The sequence below is a fragment of the Hoplias malabaricus genome, chromosome X1 (genome assembly GCF_029633855.1).
Source record: "Hoplias malabaricus isolate fHopMal1 chromosome X1, fHopMal1.hap1, whole genome shotgun sequence".
Lineage (NCBI taxonomy): Eukaryota > Metazoa > Chordata > Actinopteri > Characiformes > Erythrinidae > Hoplias > Hoplias malabaricus.
Window position 1 is genome coordinate 12,514,649 of NC_089818.1, and position 16,482 is coordinate 12,531,130.

Here is a 16,482-nt window from a genome sequence, read left to right on the forward strand (position 1 = left end):
GGCTTAAAATCCCTCTGACCACTGTGCAGGACTTATATGTATATGTTATTCCCAAGACGTATTGACGCTGTATTGGCCGCAAAAGGAGGCTCTACACCAGTGGCAGATACTGGTCTTTCAAGGAGGGGAAGCTCAATTTCAGCCTACATCATAAAATGTATTATGATACGTAAATTCTACCCTACGTTCCTTTTCAAGAAAATGATCTGTGACCCTGTCGTACCAACAAGGCGTCTTTTCCAGGGACTTGACTAGTGTCCTCTCAATGGCCAGCAGAGCTAGGCTGCTTAAACGGCCTTGGCCCATGTGAAGTGTGTCCGCCTGTGAGTGCTTTGTGATGGTGGAGGGGCTCAGCAGCACCCACTGGACAGAAACTGCGGTAGAAGTCAGACAGAGTGATAGAAGTCAGTCTCCAAACACAAGCAGCTACAAAAAACCCACCAGAAATAGAAGCTCGATTTGTCGCTAGTCGTTTTTAACAAACAAAGTGCCGCTAAGAGGACTCAGAAAGTCTGGTTCAACTCAGAACAGAATGAAAATGTAATGCTCCCACGGATCTTTAGACCAAAGGATCGCTGATTCGCTCATTTCGCTGTCAATCAAAAAGGGATTCAGCCTCAGACAGATCATCCAATCATCATGCAGAAGCTGAGCGTCCGGGCCAGCCGAGGCCAGCCCCATGCCCCATAGACCCCCAGAGACGCTGAGCGTCCGATGGGCGGGACAAAGCCTAGCATTTATCCAATGACTCGTGTCGTTTCGCCGCCCTTCACTGCTTCGCTATTGAACTCCGTGGACGCTCCACACTGTTTAAAGCACCGTGAAGGGAATGATTGAGAAGAAAGCCGCGTCTTTACCAGTGATAAGAAGCTGATTCTACTTCTTAATTAACAAAAGTTAATCGCGTTGTAGTGCATATTTATTCAATGACATGTACACACAACAGAATATATTTGATCACTTATTTTTTGACATTTTAGGGGAAGCTGAGCTTCCCTTGCAGTCTTAGAGCAATCGCCTCTGCTATACACCATACTAATAAATGATTGTGGTCTTTCATTGTCCAACCCCTGTTTAAATATATATATATATATATATAGACACCTAAAGCGAAGTTTATGGATGAGGGACGATGGCTACAGGGACATTTCCGGTCTCTGGGTGGCGCTGTTGGATTTTCAGTAAAAATAGTTAAGAGAAATCAACAGGAGGAGCTTTAAAACCGTCTTTAATTCCATCTTTAGTCCTTACAGTGTGTGCGCCCAAAACTGAAATATTTCTCCTTTAGAGAGGAGTTTCTCTAAGGCCCAGATCCATTTATTTTTTAAAAACAAAAGGTTTTATCTGTGTTTTTCTTTCCAACCACACGGATACAGCGTTGCAGGTCATTGTTTGAAAACAGATCATTTCTAAAAAGCTATCCAAGGTGTAGATTTAAAAAAACACCTGTTGTTACTATTCACGTGTGGACGAAAATAAACTGATCTTTTCTGAACCGCTGACGTCACACAAACAGCGCCTCACGACGTCTATAGTGAATTACGTCAGTCATAACTCTATCCATCCATCCATTATCTGTAACCGCTTATCCAATTTAGGGTCGCGGGGGGTCCAGAGCCTACCTGGAATCATTGGGCGCAAGGCGGGAATACACCCTGGAGGGGACGCCAGTCCTTCACGGGGCAACACAGACACACACACATTCACTCACACCTACGGACACTTTCAAGTCGCCAATCCACTTACAACGTGTGTTTTTGGACAGTCACCCGGAGCGGGAATCGAACCCACAACCTCCAGGCCCCTGGAGCTATGTGACTGCGACACTACCTGCTGCGCCACCGTGCCGTCCTCTGTACGGGAATATTTTCAAAAAATAGATTAAATAAAATTATTTTAAATAAAACGGGTTCGCTTGCACGGAGTGTAAGAAGTGTTTGAGGATGAAAGAAGAAGAGACAAACTTTGTTATCCATTTTTGACTTTTTAAAGCCAGCATTTACACTGGGTGAAAATTAATTCCATAACATTAAAAACACCTCTTTTCCCTACCCTCACTGTCCACTCGATTATAAACAGTTCACTTTATTAGCCTCATTTCACTCTGTTCTGCAATGGTCAGGAACCCCACAGTTTAGTGTCACTGCTGGATTTAGAATTATTTATCTACCATAAACACCCACCCAACAACATTCTGTGGACACTGTCCTGTGTCCACTGATGAAGGACTAGAGGATGACCAACACAAACTGTGCAGCGACAGAAACCTTCCCACTGAAAGGTCTCAGCTTTAATCATTAAACTGCAAAAAACTAGAGCTTATAAATAATCTCATCTAGGAGAAACAAAGAGCCAGGTGAGGACTATCTAGCCACACCCATTTTTAGAACCACCAATCACTGGTCTATAATTTACCAGTCCCGCCCACCTTATTTTGATACACACCTGCTTCCAATCACAGGCTTATCACACTTAAAAATTACGGTTCTTTAGTAAAGAATATGGTCCTATATAGATCCCTGAACACTTGAAGATCATTGCATTGGGAAGGTGTTCTTTAGATTGAAGGAAAATGTGCTATAAATGGTTTTGTATTTCACATTTTAGAAAAGGGTCTATTCAGTACCTCTTTTGAGACAAGCCTGACATTGTAACAATAAACAAACCCCAAAGAAAGTTATCTGGCTGACCACATTTGTCTGATACAGACAGCTCCTCTGGGTCCAGTTAAAAGCCCAAAAGAGTCCAGGTCCATCCAGAACCCAGCTAGATAATATCCAACCCATGTGGGTCCACTAAGGTGTGCTGGAAGTGTGACTAAATTACACACTGGGACAGATACAGTGAACCCAAAAGGGTGTGTACTGGACTATAATTTTGACAGGAGGTTGAGCATGAGACTGGATAGAAAACAAACCAGATATAAAAACAACCATAGCCCCTTTCCACCAAATAAATGGTTCTTGAACTGGTTCTGTTCAGGATTTTTGGAATCTTGTTGCTCTCTAGTGAATCACCACCTTGCATTTCCATCAGTATTGAAGGGAACTAACTATACGTCATTAGCAGGGGGCGCTGTGGGTGCTGGGTTACAGCATCACTGCCTGAATTCTGCTTCAGAGCCACTGATAAGCGAATAGTACAAGTCAGGACAGGGTCATGGTTTATCCATTGTTTACAGCACATTAGGATCAGAGTGAGATATGATACACATATGGAAATGTTGCAGAGTCTGAATATTTCAGACCATGGTTCCAGAGCCATATGCTGACCTCCAGAATAGAGAGAGCAGCAGAGAACAGTGAAAACAACGGAGAACATTCACCTTTATCTTGATGAAGATGCTGGCACAGATGCCGGTACGCTTCCTGCTGAACTGATCAATATTCAGTACCAGTTGGGAACTAACTTTTCTGATTCTGGAACCAGTTTATGTTGGTGGAAATGACCAAACAATGGCCTGGACATAAAACCAAGCAGAAAACTGGGCAAGGACTTGACTGCGGACGGGACATAAGATGAAGATGGAACATGGGACATCAAACAGAGATATTGAGATAAAAGCTGAAAACAGATTGTAGAATGGACATAGTGACCAGCTACAGGGTCATAAACAGTGATAGAAATGGGCTCAGAAACAGTGACAGGGTCCTCAGACTGTGATAATGGACTTAATCATTGAATCAGGTCGGTGTAGTCAGGTCATGAGGTCACTCTGCTTCTATTATCAGTTGATTATAATAATAACAGGGTGTCAGGTTTGTAAAAGAGCGCAGGTTAAAGAAAGGATAGTAGAATATGGGTTATTCAATGCAAATCAGGCTGTAAACACACAAAAAGCAGCAGAAACGGAACCAAACAAGCACAAAAATAAAACCAGAAACACTGTCTCAGTCAGTAAATAATTCCAAGATGCGCTGGAGAAAATTGGGGACATTATTGAAGCTGTGAACCGTGTTTGAGACTTCACAAAGAATTTGAAAAGCTGAAGGGCCTCTCAGCAGAAATGGGAATGAGAAACAGGTGGAAATTATTTGTCCCAGAGTCACATGTGTTTGCTGGGAAGTGGTTTCCAGTGGGAAAATTGATTATAGAAATTGCAACAGGAAATAATATTTCACAAATGTAGCCCATGTTCCTAATCTGCTGCGTATTTAGAAGGCCACATGTGACCTTGAGAGAAAGAAGAAGGTTATGAATGTGGAGGAAAGGCAACTTCTCTCAAGACAGTGGCACAAGCTTTGGGGAAACCCTAAACTCTTTCAAAAGGTTCCCAAATAAGAACTGAAACACTGGTCATAGTTTGAGTAAAGTGATCTTTTAAAGCAGGGTTTCTCAAAGTGTGGGATGGGGCGCAAAAATTGGAAGAAATTAGCATGTTTATGCCTGTCTTTATTGATGCCTTTCTGTTTTGCCAATAAAGCTTACTCAGGAAAAAGCACCCACTCACAATGGGTTCATTAATAGCCCTTAAACATGTTAAAAGAACATTAGATAGGAGACCAGAAAAATGTAGCTTGCTTGGAACCATAGTGTGAAAAATAATAATTGATGTTGGCATGTTAATTGCAGTAGAACAATATAAACAGTACAGCAGGGCAGTAGAGGTGTGAATAACATTTGCAACTTTGTTTTTGAAAAGATGTAACCATCTTTACAGCAAAACAGGCTCATTGCAGTCACTGATGCAGAGGGCAGTGGGGTTGGGGGACAAAAAATATATATTTCATGGAGTACTTTTTTTTGCACACTTTATTTTGAAAATGTGCCACTGAGATTAACATGTTTTGGCAGCGAGTCAAACAAGGTTGGTCCGATTTAAACCTTCATTAACTTCTGTTCAAATATCATCAGCTCCATTCATCAGCTTCACTGACCTCCGATTCACCGTCAGAGTCTGGTTTTATCAAGTTCATTTTTACCAGCTCTGGGTTTGAGGTCTGTAACGAGAGCACAACATATAACAATGACGGCTAATTACAATTATGAAAGCAGTTTGTATATAACTGTTAATATTAGCTCTGTTCAGGTTGTGAGAAAGCGCTCTAAACATGCAGCAAGTTAACGTTAGTCTCTGGCCATGTCCCCAACTGCACACTGCTGCACTGAATAGTATGAGAATATATATACCACCCTTAGCAGTGCTTTCTGTAGTGTAGTATGTTGTTTGGAATACAGCCTCACTCTCTAACATTAATGTTAATCAAATGCTGTTCCACATCATTATAAATGATTTATTTTACAGTCTTATCTACATAGGAATCAGCCTATATCTAATATTAAAACTCACTCCTATGCCCTTGCTCATTTTTACAAAGATTAAAAAGTGAGAAACTGAAGCTACTGATTTAGAGATAGAAGTTGATGATACTTCAGTAAATTACTGTAAATATGCATGTGTATTTTAATAACATTTTGTTGGGTCGATATGGGGCAGGTGGGGCATGGAAATTCCCCTTCTTCTAATAATTGCATATTATCATTGTTATGCTTACATTATTACAATACGTGTTCCCTAGCTGGACATGCTAGTAAACTGTTGTTTATATACTGGATAAAAGTATACAAATATCTGTTAATGCTCAATATACAGTACTGTGCACTTAAGATAATTCATAATAATTCAAATAATTCATCTCCAAAACCATAAATACAGTAAAAGGATTTTGTTCTAAAAAGTAGTAGCTGTGTTGTGAGCGAGTGTAAAAAACAGATGTTCTTTTTTCGTATGGATTTGTTCAACAGCACACTTAATTTAATATAATGATGTATTTATTAACCACTAAAACTAGGGATTGGATGATAACATCAAATAATACTGGACTGTCACAAGGAGAGATGTGGAAAGGGTTAGACTAACACATTCACACACAGGATCACATTCACTGAAATAATGGGGTTGGGTTTATTATGATATTTGGGTTTTCTTTTTTGTTTTGAGCAAATAAACTCTAACAGCTCAGATTAATAGTTTTTTTGAAATACCATTCTCTCAGGTGTTGTAAATTGGGGGTCAGGGTCAGTACCATTCAGGCAGTGTCTGAAAAGGGGTCATGAATAACACAGACGAGTCTGGAAGTGCAGGTCATACATTTATTCCTATAATATTCTAGAGTTTGGATTCGGCATGGATGCTGATAAATGGGTCTTCTTCAGAGTTGCTGATTTTGAAATACGCTCGTCCATCTGACTCAACAGTCACCTGCTTCCCGGTGCATCTGCTTCCCTCCTTCTGTCCAGAAATCACATCACAGTAGGTTCCTCCAGGCAGGCCGGTGTTTAGAGTGTCGTCCAGAATCCTGGAATCAACCAAAGACCAAAGAGCAGTTCACAAAACACAAGCCACACTCACTAAAAATGGTTTAAAGTCCTGTTCACACACTTTTCTGATTTTTACAGACAAAAAACTTCCACGTCAAATTTGAATTTTGTATTTCACACTGAGTCTGAAACCGACGGACTGTGACACTGCATTGATATTTCAATTAGAGCCTGCTATGTATTCTGTGGTGTGTGAATGTATTCAAATCAAGGAGTTTAGTGTGTTCTCCCCATGTCCACGTGGGTTTCGTCCAGGTGTTCTGGTTTTCTCCCACAGAACAAAAACACACATTGGTAGGTGGATTGGCGACTAGGAAGATTATCCATAGGTTTGAGTGTGTGATAAACGGTAAAAATGGTGCCAGATCAACGGTAAAAAACACAGTAAAAACTGTGCCAGATCAATGGTGTGGATTGTGGCAAATCCCTGATGGCAGGAAGCAGCCGAAAGAAGAAGAAGAAGAAGTGGATGCATTCAAATGAAGTGGCCATTTAGAGCTCTCTTGTCATCATTACAGACCAAACAAATGAGCATCAAGTTGGCGATAGAACAGCTTGTCTTGTAGCAGAACTAAAAACCTTAAAGAACAAGCAACACACTGACTATAAAAGTGCAGAGGTTAAAGAAAATATAAGCTTTTTTTTTAATGAGAGGAGCCACATGCAAAAGCAGAGCCTCAAACTCCCCACGGACATTTGGAAACACCTCCAGAACAGCTCCGTATACAGTGTTAGATCCTGAATGAGGTGCTCCCTGTGTTTTTCCGTAGACTGGGGTGAATTCAGTGTGTATGTTGTTTAGTTACAGTTTTTAATGTAAAATAATAACTTCATCATCGCTACTTCTCAAAGAATCCATTTCTCCTTCCTCTTCCAGTGCCTTCCTGCCATCTCAGAGTGTTTAGAGATAATAAAAAAAAATAATAATAAACACATCTGACTTGGTGTGAAGTGTCCCCTACGTTAAAAATAACAAAAAAATATTTTTTGTGCAATATAATCATATTCAGAGTCAATGGGCTTTTAGTCTGAGTTCATCCAGGATTGGAGTGATTTTCCTCACCAGTCGTCGTTGTTGATGACGATGAAGCCACGGCTCCCACGGCCGAACGCTATCTGGTTACTGCCGTTGTCCCACCAGTTGGATAACGGCTGTCCATCCACCACGTTACGGAAAATCACCATGTTCCTATGGAGAATGTGTGTCAGGGAGTTATCTCTAAGTTTCTAGTGAAATCACTGATATAGAGCTGTGTGGAACAGAGAGAACTCACCTGATCTGGCGCCACCTGTGTTCACACACCCAGCTGTCTCCACAGGTCGTATCTGGGTTGATGGGCACGGGTTTGGTTGTTCCGTTTCCATAGCTGGGGGGTCCCATCCAGTCATTCTTGTCCTGAGAGAGTGAAAATGGTGATTACAGAACAGAGCTTACTAACTATGTGACCCACTTGCTCAAACGTCGTTTCAGATCATCTACCTTTCCGTCAACAAAGTAGCGGTCCCATCGGAAACTGGACATCACTCTGGTGACTCCATAGGGATGAGCCAACATCAGACCAACAGCCATCTTATAAAGCCTTGAAAAAACAGAGGTGTAAAATACCATAACTTGTTATTCAACTTATTTTCCATGACAACAAGGTAGAAGTCACCTTTGTCTACTTTGTATTAGAACTTTTGGTGAGACAGCGGATCCGATATGGATCACACCCACAGTGATAAACACACAAACTGGACTCTAAACTCAGTGAGTGATAAAGTTGACAGAGCGCTGCAGTGACGTGGAGGTGGAACTGGCTCTGCATTGGATGGAGAGAAAAGACAGAAGTAGAGGGAGGAGACAGTGAGGAGAAAAAGGAGAACAAGCTAGTGCTGTTTTTACTGCTGAATGAACTGCCAAAGTTTATTGTTGCTAGTATGGACAATGCCTGGAGACAAGTTGGGAGAAGGGCAAATTCAAAAGATTTGGGATGATGTTCTGTGGCTCCGCAATGTGCCATGCTCCCTCCCTCCCTCCCTCCCTCCCTCCCTCACTCACTCACTCACTCACTCACTCACTCACTCACTCACTCACTCACTCACTCACTCACTCACTCACTCACTCACTCACTCACTCACTCACTCACTCACTCACTCACTCACTCACTCACTCACTCACTCACTCACTCACTCACTCACTCCCTCCCTCACTCCCTCCCTCCCTCCCTCCCTCCCTCCCTCCCTCCCTCCCTCACTCACTCACTCACTCACTCACTCACTCACTCACTCACTCACTCACTCACTCACTCACTCACTTCTCTGGAAGAGAAGAAGGGAGGACACTGGAGGTGGTGGGTGCGGCATTGTGTGGCTCTCAAAACTACATCAAGTTGTGAAATTGGTATTTACCAGTATTCATATTTGAATTTTCATTTCCATCTTAACACTAGAAGCATCACACCTGGAAGCACAGAGAGCCGCTGGTCTGACCGCTGTGACTAAATTTACTCTGAGTGCTGCATTGACCTCCATCCCAGATTTCCTTCTCAATTTTTCCATTTCACCTTAAATGTCATATTAGGAAGCAGGTATTTGCTAGTTATTCATATTAAAAGGTTCATTCCCACCTTAAATTGGTCAGTTTTTCAAAGTGAATATTGGCGTTTTCCAGCCTCTTATTTTAGTTTTTGACTATGCGAGTTCTCAATCCTCATTTACTTAGTTTAAAACACACAAACCACAGACATTACACATTTAATACACACATACCCATCAGTATTTATCAAGTTGCGTAACATTCTAACAAAAAGGCAAAAGAAACAAACTATCACTGATATCTTTGAGAATGTTGTTTAAGTAGTTATTTTGAAAGATGCCTTGTACCTGGAATCCCAGAAGGTGACGATTGATGCTCCTCCAGCTCCATGTCCTCTTTGATTATCGTGGTTGTCAACAAACACCAAGGCTTTATCGGAGGGCATCATAGCCCAGCCCTCACCCCAGTTTCTGGAACAGAGAGACCAACTGGTTAGATGAATGATGGAAAACGACTCTCTTTCATAAAATGAGGGCATTAACACATAGCGCTCAATGCGGGTCTGATAAAATAGTTATTTTTGTTTACTATTTGCAATTTTTTGTGTTCTTTTTGTAAACAAGTACATGGGAACAGGAATCACTCACATCTACCAGCATCAGACCTTCGGACTAACCCAAACCACAGATGTTATGCCCTCAGCTGAGGGAAGACTGGTATATTCCTATATATATTTTTCACCATGGAAGTTTAACACTGAATGAGTGTGAACTGTGCTTGTTTTAGTCTGTTCTAACTGCTATTTGCAAGTATCTTCTCAGCTTGTGAAATCTCAGTCCAGCATATTCTCAGTACTCATGTTCTGTGTTGCACCACTCTCTCAGAGGAACTGTGTCTTATTTCACTGTAACTATAGTTAAAATGACAATAAAAAGCCTCTTGAATCTCTTGAAAATGATGTACCTGAGGTAGCACAGCTTCTCACCATCCCATCTACGCATAACTTTGCCCAGCTTGGCGCCGTACTTGAACTCAGTCACTCGTCCCAGTCCAGTGTATTCAGAAGATGTGATGGGCTCACCACCGAGATCAATGACCTGAAACAAGTTTTCAGTTGAGGAGATTTTATATCCTATACCGTAGGTTTGTAAATGTCCCTACCAATATTTTAAATGAAAAGAATTGTTCCAAACAATGACTGAAAGGGGCAGGGACTTTCTGAAGGGAGGTGAGAGCTGATCAACATGCCTGTTCAATGCACTTGGTGTAAGAAATATAAAACATGTTTAAGTATATTTGGAATTATGCAGGTTACAGAACATCTTAAAGTAAAATTTCTCTATCTGACTGAAGCAAATCCAAAGCTAAGTCTTTCCTGATTTGTGTTGTTCCAAGCACAAATCTCCCCACAGACTTCTCAGAGCCACTCTGTTTAAGACCAAAGGAGTTTGGGTGCATAGGGAAGTGTTTTTAATGTCCCTAACAAAGAGACCATCTAAGCCTTTGCCCAGAACACATGTTCAAACCTCTTGGAAGATGAAGGGTCTGGATCCTCCGGAGAACCACTTGGTGTTGAGATTATTGAGACTCCCGTAAATGATGCTGAGATCTCCAGGCCACATGTGTTTGCAGGCATCCACTCTAAATCCGGCCACTCCCATGTCGATGAGTTTGTTCATGTATTCGATCACTTTACTGCGGACATAGTCCTTCTCCAAAGCCAGGTCCAGAAGACTAACCAGACGACAGTTTCTCACCTGGCAGTTAACACATTTAGGAAATTAGGAAATTTGAGTAGATGTCAAAGACCCAGACACAGGTTGAGATAGAAGAGAACATGTTGAGAACTTTACCTGATTGATGTCATGGTAGTTCTCAATGTCTCCGCTGCTGGTGTGGCATTTGCCATCGTTGAAGTCCCAGTCCGAGTAAGGAACAGAGGGGAAGTCCTTGGTGTTGGCATTGAAGTAAGTTCCACAGCTGGAGTGTTTACCCTCTCCACCTCCGGCTCCACACATGTGGTTGATCACAGCATCTACGTAGATGTTCACCTGCACAAACAATCTCCGAGATGTAGATCTCTTCTGATTTGAGCCAAAGCTGAAGAGTCTTTGAGACTTATTTGAGACAAGAATATCTGGACTTTACCCCAACGTTGTTGCATCTGGTGATCATGTCCCTCAGCTCATTCTCAGTTCCTGACCTGGAGCACAGATTGTAGCTGATTGGTTGATATCTTTGCCACCAAGGATGCCATGGGTTAGTGATCACAATGCTCTCACTTGGAGGAGAGATCTGCCAGAGGAACCGGATAGCTCAAATACATCTCATGTGTAACTCAAGAAACTCTCTTAAACTCTCGCAGAGGAAAGTAAAATCAAAACTACAATGAGATCAGATAGAAAGACAAAGGAGACTTTTGCTAAGTCTCCTGAAATTAAAACCTCAATCTTATCCTGTCTTATTTTCTTGTGTTGTAGTGAGATTGGAGCTGCAGTAGACTTATGCTCACTTAAATTTTTTTTTGTCTTTTCAAATGGGCTTGATGGGGATGATGTGTCGGAGACACTATAGAGACATTAAGGAGATCTCGTTTTTGAATTTTCTATTTGAATAAAACATTTTTTTAAATTATTCATTGTCTGTACCCACTTATCCAGTTCAGGTTTGCGGTGGGTCTGGACCCTACCTGGAATCACTGGGCGCAAGGAGCGAACATTTTCTTAAATCATATTTGAATTTACAAGTTTATTTGTATTTCAATGAGAACTTGTCACACATTAACCCTGTTATAAAGTTGTGCAGGTGAGTTAATAACTCTGCTAGAGTCCAGTCATACTAGACCAGAGCTGGTATGTAAAATGTACTCGCTACGCACCTGAACTCCTCCATATCCGTTGGGTGCCAGGTACCTCTCGCACTCCTCTGCGATATCAGCCCAGCGCCATTCAAACAGGTGAACCAGGGATGTTCTCCCATGTTTCATATGAGGACTAAACTGAGCTAAGCTCAGCCCAAGCAGCATTGCCAACACGAGAAGCTTCATCTTCCTTAGGTTCAGAAGTAGAGCTCCCCCTCAGCTCCAGTTTATATTCAGTGTGGTTCTGTCTCAGAGCCAAAACAGGATGTCCTCTCACTCAGGAGTTAATCTTTCACCCAAAACTATGTCCAAAAAACACCTGTGCATCTCCACATCTTTCTCACATGGAAACACCACAGCCTTCAGCAGGGGGCAGCAGGAAAGGGCTTTCATTCTTTATAGTCCCTGCTCGCTTATGGTTCCAACTGGGCCAAGTAGGTACTAAATCGTGATTTAATCCTGCCGAACACTGATTGGCCAAAGAGACCTGTCAGTCACCACAAAATAAGCTACAGCACAAACTCGCCTCAATTAAAATCTCTGGAGTTAAAGCAGCTTTCATATTTGTTTTTATCTGACTCACAACGGCAGCTTGTAACATTACCTCAAGGGGTTTTGAAGAGGCTCAACTTCTCCTTGGATCGATGGCCAATGAAAATGTCTAGCGAAAAGCAACCAGCTAAAAGCGAGTCAAAATGATCCCATGCAGTGGAAAAGCACCATATATTTATTGTAATCAATTTTTTTAGAGCAGGTTTTCAGAAGAATGGAGAGAAAATGAAGCATCAAAGATACTTCCCAATTTTTACATGTGAGTGAATGTGTATGAACTTGGGCGGATTGTTTAGGGTGGAGACGTCAAGCTCCGGATCCTCTCAGAGAGGCACATTCTGGACTTATGATCTCACTCTGATGATAAGGTCCTAATGTTCCACTAGATATTTATTTTTATTTTAAACATTTTAGGCTGTGGATTTCCTCCAAACAAGGCCACACTGAGATTTTAGAATAGCAATTACTCCAAAAATAAACTCCCCAGAGGAAAATATTATTGCGCAATCATTGCCCTGTAATGGCTCAGGAGACGATGCCCTTAATGATTCCCTTAAAATTCCTTAGGTAGAAAGGAAAAAGGAGACATGAGACAAGGGAGAGATAAAGGAGAGAGTAAGGTTTAGTTCACCTTATGTCACAGTCTTTGTCTTTCCTTCTTATCTCTTTGTTGTCTTAGAGATACTACAGAGATATTAAGGACCATTCTCCTTTTTAATTTTTTTGTTTTCATTTGTGTCAGCTTTGTGTGATACGTCATTGGGGTTTCCACTCAAACTGAAGGGGAGACACAGGGGAAATTCCTGGACTCTCCCTCAGGAGAAACTTCTGAACAGCTGGAGACACAAATTAGTCTCCAGTGTCTCTCCATCTGAGCTCATTGTCAACCAGGAGACATTACAGAGACATTAAAGAGGACCTGCAAAGATATTGAGAAATTACTGAGATATCAAGGAGATACTATAGGGATATAAAATAAATATTTTCTTGTGTTTCTTTTCTGTGGGTACTGATCTGTGCTCTTAAGTGACATAAGAGCCTTTCAGAATTAACAACACGACTACAGTCCATGATGGGAACTCACACCTGCGACATTGATATTGATATCACAATATCAACACACACACACACACACACACACACAATCCCACGTGCACTCCATCACTAGCTGGACCCATCACGAATGGCCACAGATTCTGCTGTATGTGGCAATACGAATACACAGCAGGTTGCCAGGTCCTACAACAAAAACAAACCCAGGTAAATATTTGTTAAATTAAATGTTTTTACAGATTATAATAGATAGGATAAGACAGGATAACACTTTACTGATCCTGAGGGGAAATTGTAGTGTCACAGTACTGTACATAGGGCACAAGAGAAGACATACAGAAAGAAATAAAAATAAACAGTACAGAGACATAGAAGTGGGTTAGATGGGTAAAAATAAGTGTGGTACAACAGTGCTATGAACCTTAATATATTCAAATTGGAGAGGGTCTATATACATTTGAGTTTTTGTATATGACTCAAAAGCAGCCTCAGCAGGTATTGCACTAAGAAACATAAGTGATAAGATATATTACAACACAAGTGAAAAAAAAATGTCTATATACAGCAGCAAAGTTATTATTGCCCTAATGGTATTCAGAGTCAGTGAAGTTTTCAGTAAATATATTCTTAGTACTAGGAGCCACAGAGACATAAATGGCCAGTCCAGAGAGCAGAATAATCATGCAGTGACAATGAGTGCATCATTATATTATAAATGACTATAGTATGGACTGGACATGTAACAGTATGTGTAGTACAGCACAGTTCAGACAGTAGGAGATCTGTAGTATCCCTGCAGTAAGGAGACTGTTGTAAAGCCTTATTGCAGTGGGAAGAAACGATCTCATAACACCACTCCATAGCATAGCACAGCTGTATCAGTCTTCCACCGAATGTGCTTCTCTGTTTGTCCACCTCTGTTTGGGGTGTGAAGTATTGTCCATAATGGCAAGGAACTTGTTAAGTGTCTGATTTTCTGTCACCACCTCCAGAGTGTCCAGTTTGACTCCAACAACAGAGCCAGCCTTCTTAATTAGTTTGTCCAGTTTGTTCAGTGCAATTTGGTTGATGCTGTTGCCCCAGTACACAACAGCATAGACTATAGCACTATCCTCCACCAACCACCTCCACTTCCATTCCATCGATGGTGACTGGTAAAGAAACATTTCCTGAAGTCCACCACCATCTCCTTTGTCTTACTGAGGTTGAGCTGCAGATGGATCAGCTCACACCAGTTGACAAAGTTTGACACCAGCTCCACCACACTGTATTCAGCTTCATGTCCGTTCCTGATACACCCCACGATGGCAGTGTCATCTGAGAATTTCTGCAGATGGTATGTGCTGGAGTTGTATCTGGAGTTGGAGGTGTAGATGTTGAACAGGTATGGTGCTAATACAGTCCCCTGGGGGGCCCCACTCTGCACATGGCAGTGTTATCTTATCTCAGTGAATATAAGTAAACAGGCATTAACATACTGGAACAAGAGAACATGTACCCTGTCACGAAAGCCTTTTTTTTTTGTGGTCGATAAATTGCCCCAGAATAATTGTGATAAACAATAATATTGTCATTTTTATAACATTTTATGCCCCTTATATTATAATAATAGCTTAATAATGCAGTTACACCAATTTAAAGACCAGTGAACTTTTAGCAATTCTACATTATTAAGTATAGACAGGACTTTGGAACGGCAATATAAATAATGTTTAAATATAGAAATAAAACTTGAATATATAATTCAAATAAAACCACTGTTTTTAAAGAAATGCTCATAATGTCTCCAGAACAGAGAGAGCAGAGAAAACCAGAGATCAGACCTGAGCAGTCAGCTAAAACTCTGGAGACGTTTATTTTTCTGTAAACAAACAGTGGACACTGTTGATGATGTCAGCAACAATATGTTCATATTTTGGGGAGGCGTGGTGGCACGGCTAGTAGTGTCACTTTTACACAGCTCCAGGGACCTGGTGTTGAGGGTTCAAGTCCTGCTCTGGATGACTGTCTGTGAGGTGCTTGGTGTGTTCTCCCCGTGTCCATGTAGGTTTCCTCCGGTTTCCTCCCAGAGTCCAAAATCATACGTTGGCAGGTGAATTGCAGACTCAAAAGTGTACATAGGTGTGAGTGTGTGAGCAAATGTGTGAGTGTATATATCACCCCCTCTAAGGTGTGTTCCTGTCTTGCACCCAATGATTCAGGGTAGGCTCCGGACCCACTACGACCCTGAACTGGACAAGTGGTTACAGGCAATGAATGAATGAATGTTCATATATGATAAATCAATAATGTGATTCTGACTTACTCATAGATAAAGTTTCATTCTTTTTACAGTTGGATTATGACAGTGTGTGTTTTAAAGTTTTTAAGAAGTGTGTTCCGTATTTTAAAATATGTTGAGGTGTGTGTGATGATGCCTTCAAACAACTGCAGCCTAGTTACATAACCCACTGACCTCAGCCTGACCCCTGTCCAGAAGGTCAGAGCCTTTAATCTGGAGTGTTTACACAGAGACACGCCCCATTTTACACTCTGCCACTCTCAGATAAGTAATTAAACAGGGTCTGCAGATTAAGTTAAAATAATGCATGATCATTTTTATTGTCCTAGGGATTTTTTCCATGGACTTCACATATCTACACTTTGTGGTGACATTTACAACACTGTCCAAAGAAAAACTTACTTAAAGGAGCAATCTGTAATACTGACACCAAGCGTTTAAAATCGGAACTGTAATACAGTTTAAAAACAGTGGCGAGGGCTGTCTGCCTTCTCCCCCTCCTCCCCAGATGTTGCCAGATTGAGGAAAACTGAACGAACAAGCAAGAGATGAGTTTAAGAACTTGGGACATAATAGCTAAGAAGATTGTGTCATAATCAACAACATTTCACTAAAATATTTATCTACGCAAAAAAAGTGAACATGCGGCTGCCATTTCCCTGCATTTACAAGCCTTTACTGTCCAAATCAACCTGAAATATTTTTGACTAGACAAGTCTGGTGTTAATTATTCATTTTCCCTTCCACCATAAACGTCATTTAGGAGGCAGATCTTAACCACAATTTTCGTAGTCAAACATTTCATTCCACCTTACATGTGTATGAGTCTTATTGGCACCAGGTTGTTGAATTCTGTTCCACCATAAGAGCTGAAACTAGCCCTCTAGCTTTTGAAAC

At 41.3% G+C, this 16,482-nt stretch overlaps 1 protein-coding gene across 1 annotated transcript; it reads right to left on the reverse strand.

Annotated features, from left to right (window-relative positions):
• Positions 1-6,109: 6,109 nt before the first annotated feature.
• LOC136675546 (alpha-amylase-like) lies at positions 6,110-11,885 on the reverse strand. The gene is made up of 10 exons (XM_066652139.1): positions 11,718-11,885; positions 10,988-11,134; positions 10,693-10,890; positions 10,366-10,596; positions 9,803-9,936; positions 9,187-9,309; positions 7,802-7,901; positions 7,596-7,717; positions 7,385-7,510; positions 6,110-6,299 (listed from the first exon to the last, which is right to left on the reverse strand). The coding sequence occupies exons 1-10, from the start codon at positions 11,883-11,885 to the stop codon at positions 6,110-6,112; spliced, it is 1,539 nt and encodes a 512-aa protein (XP_066508236.1).
• Positions 11,886-16,482: the final 4,597 nt, after the last annotated feature.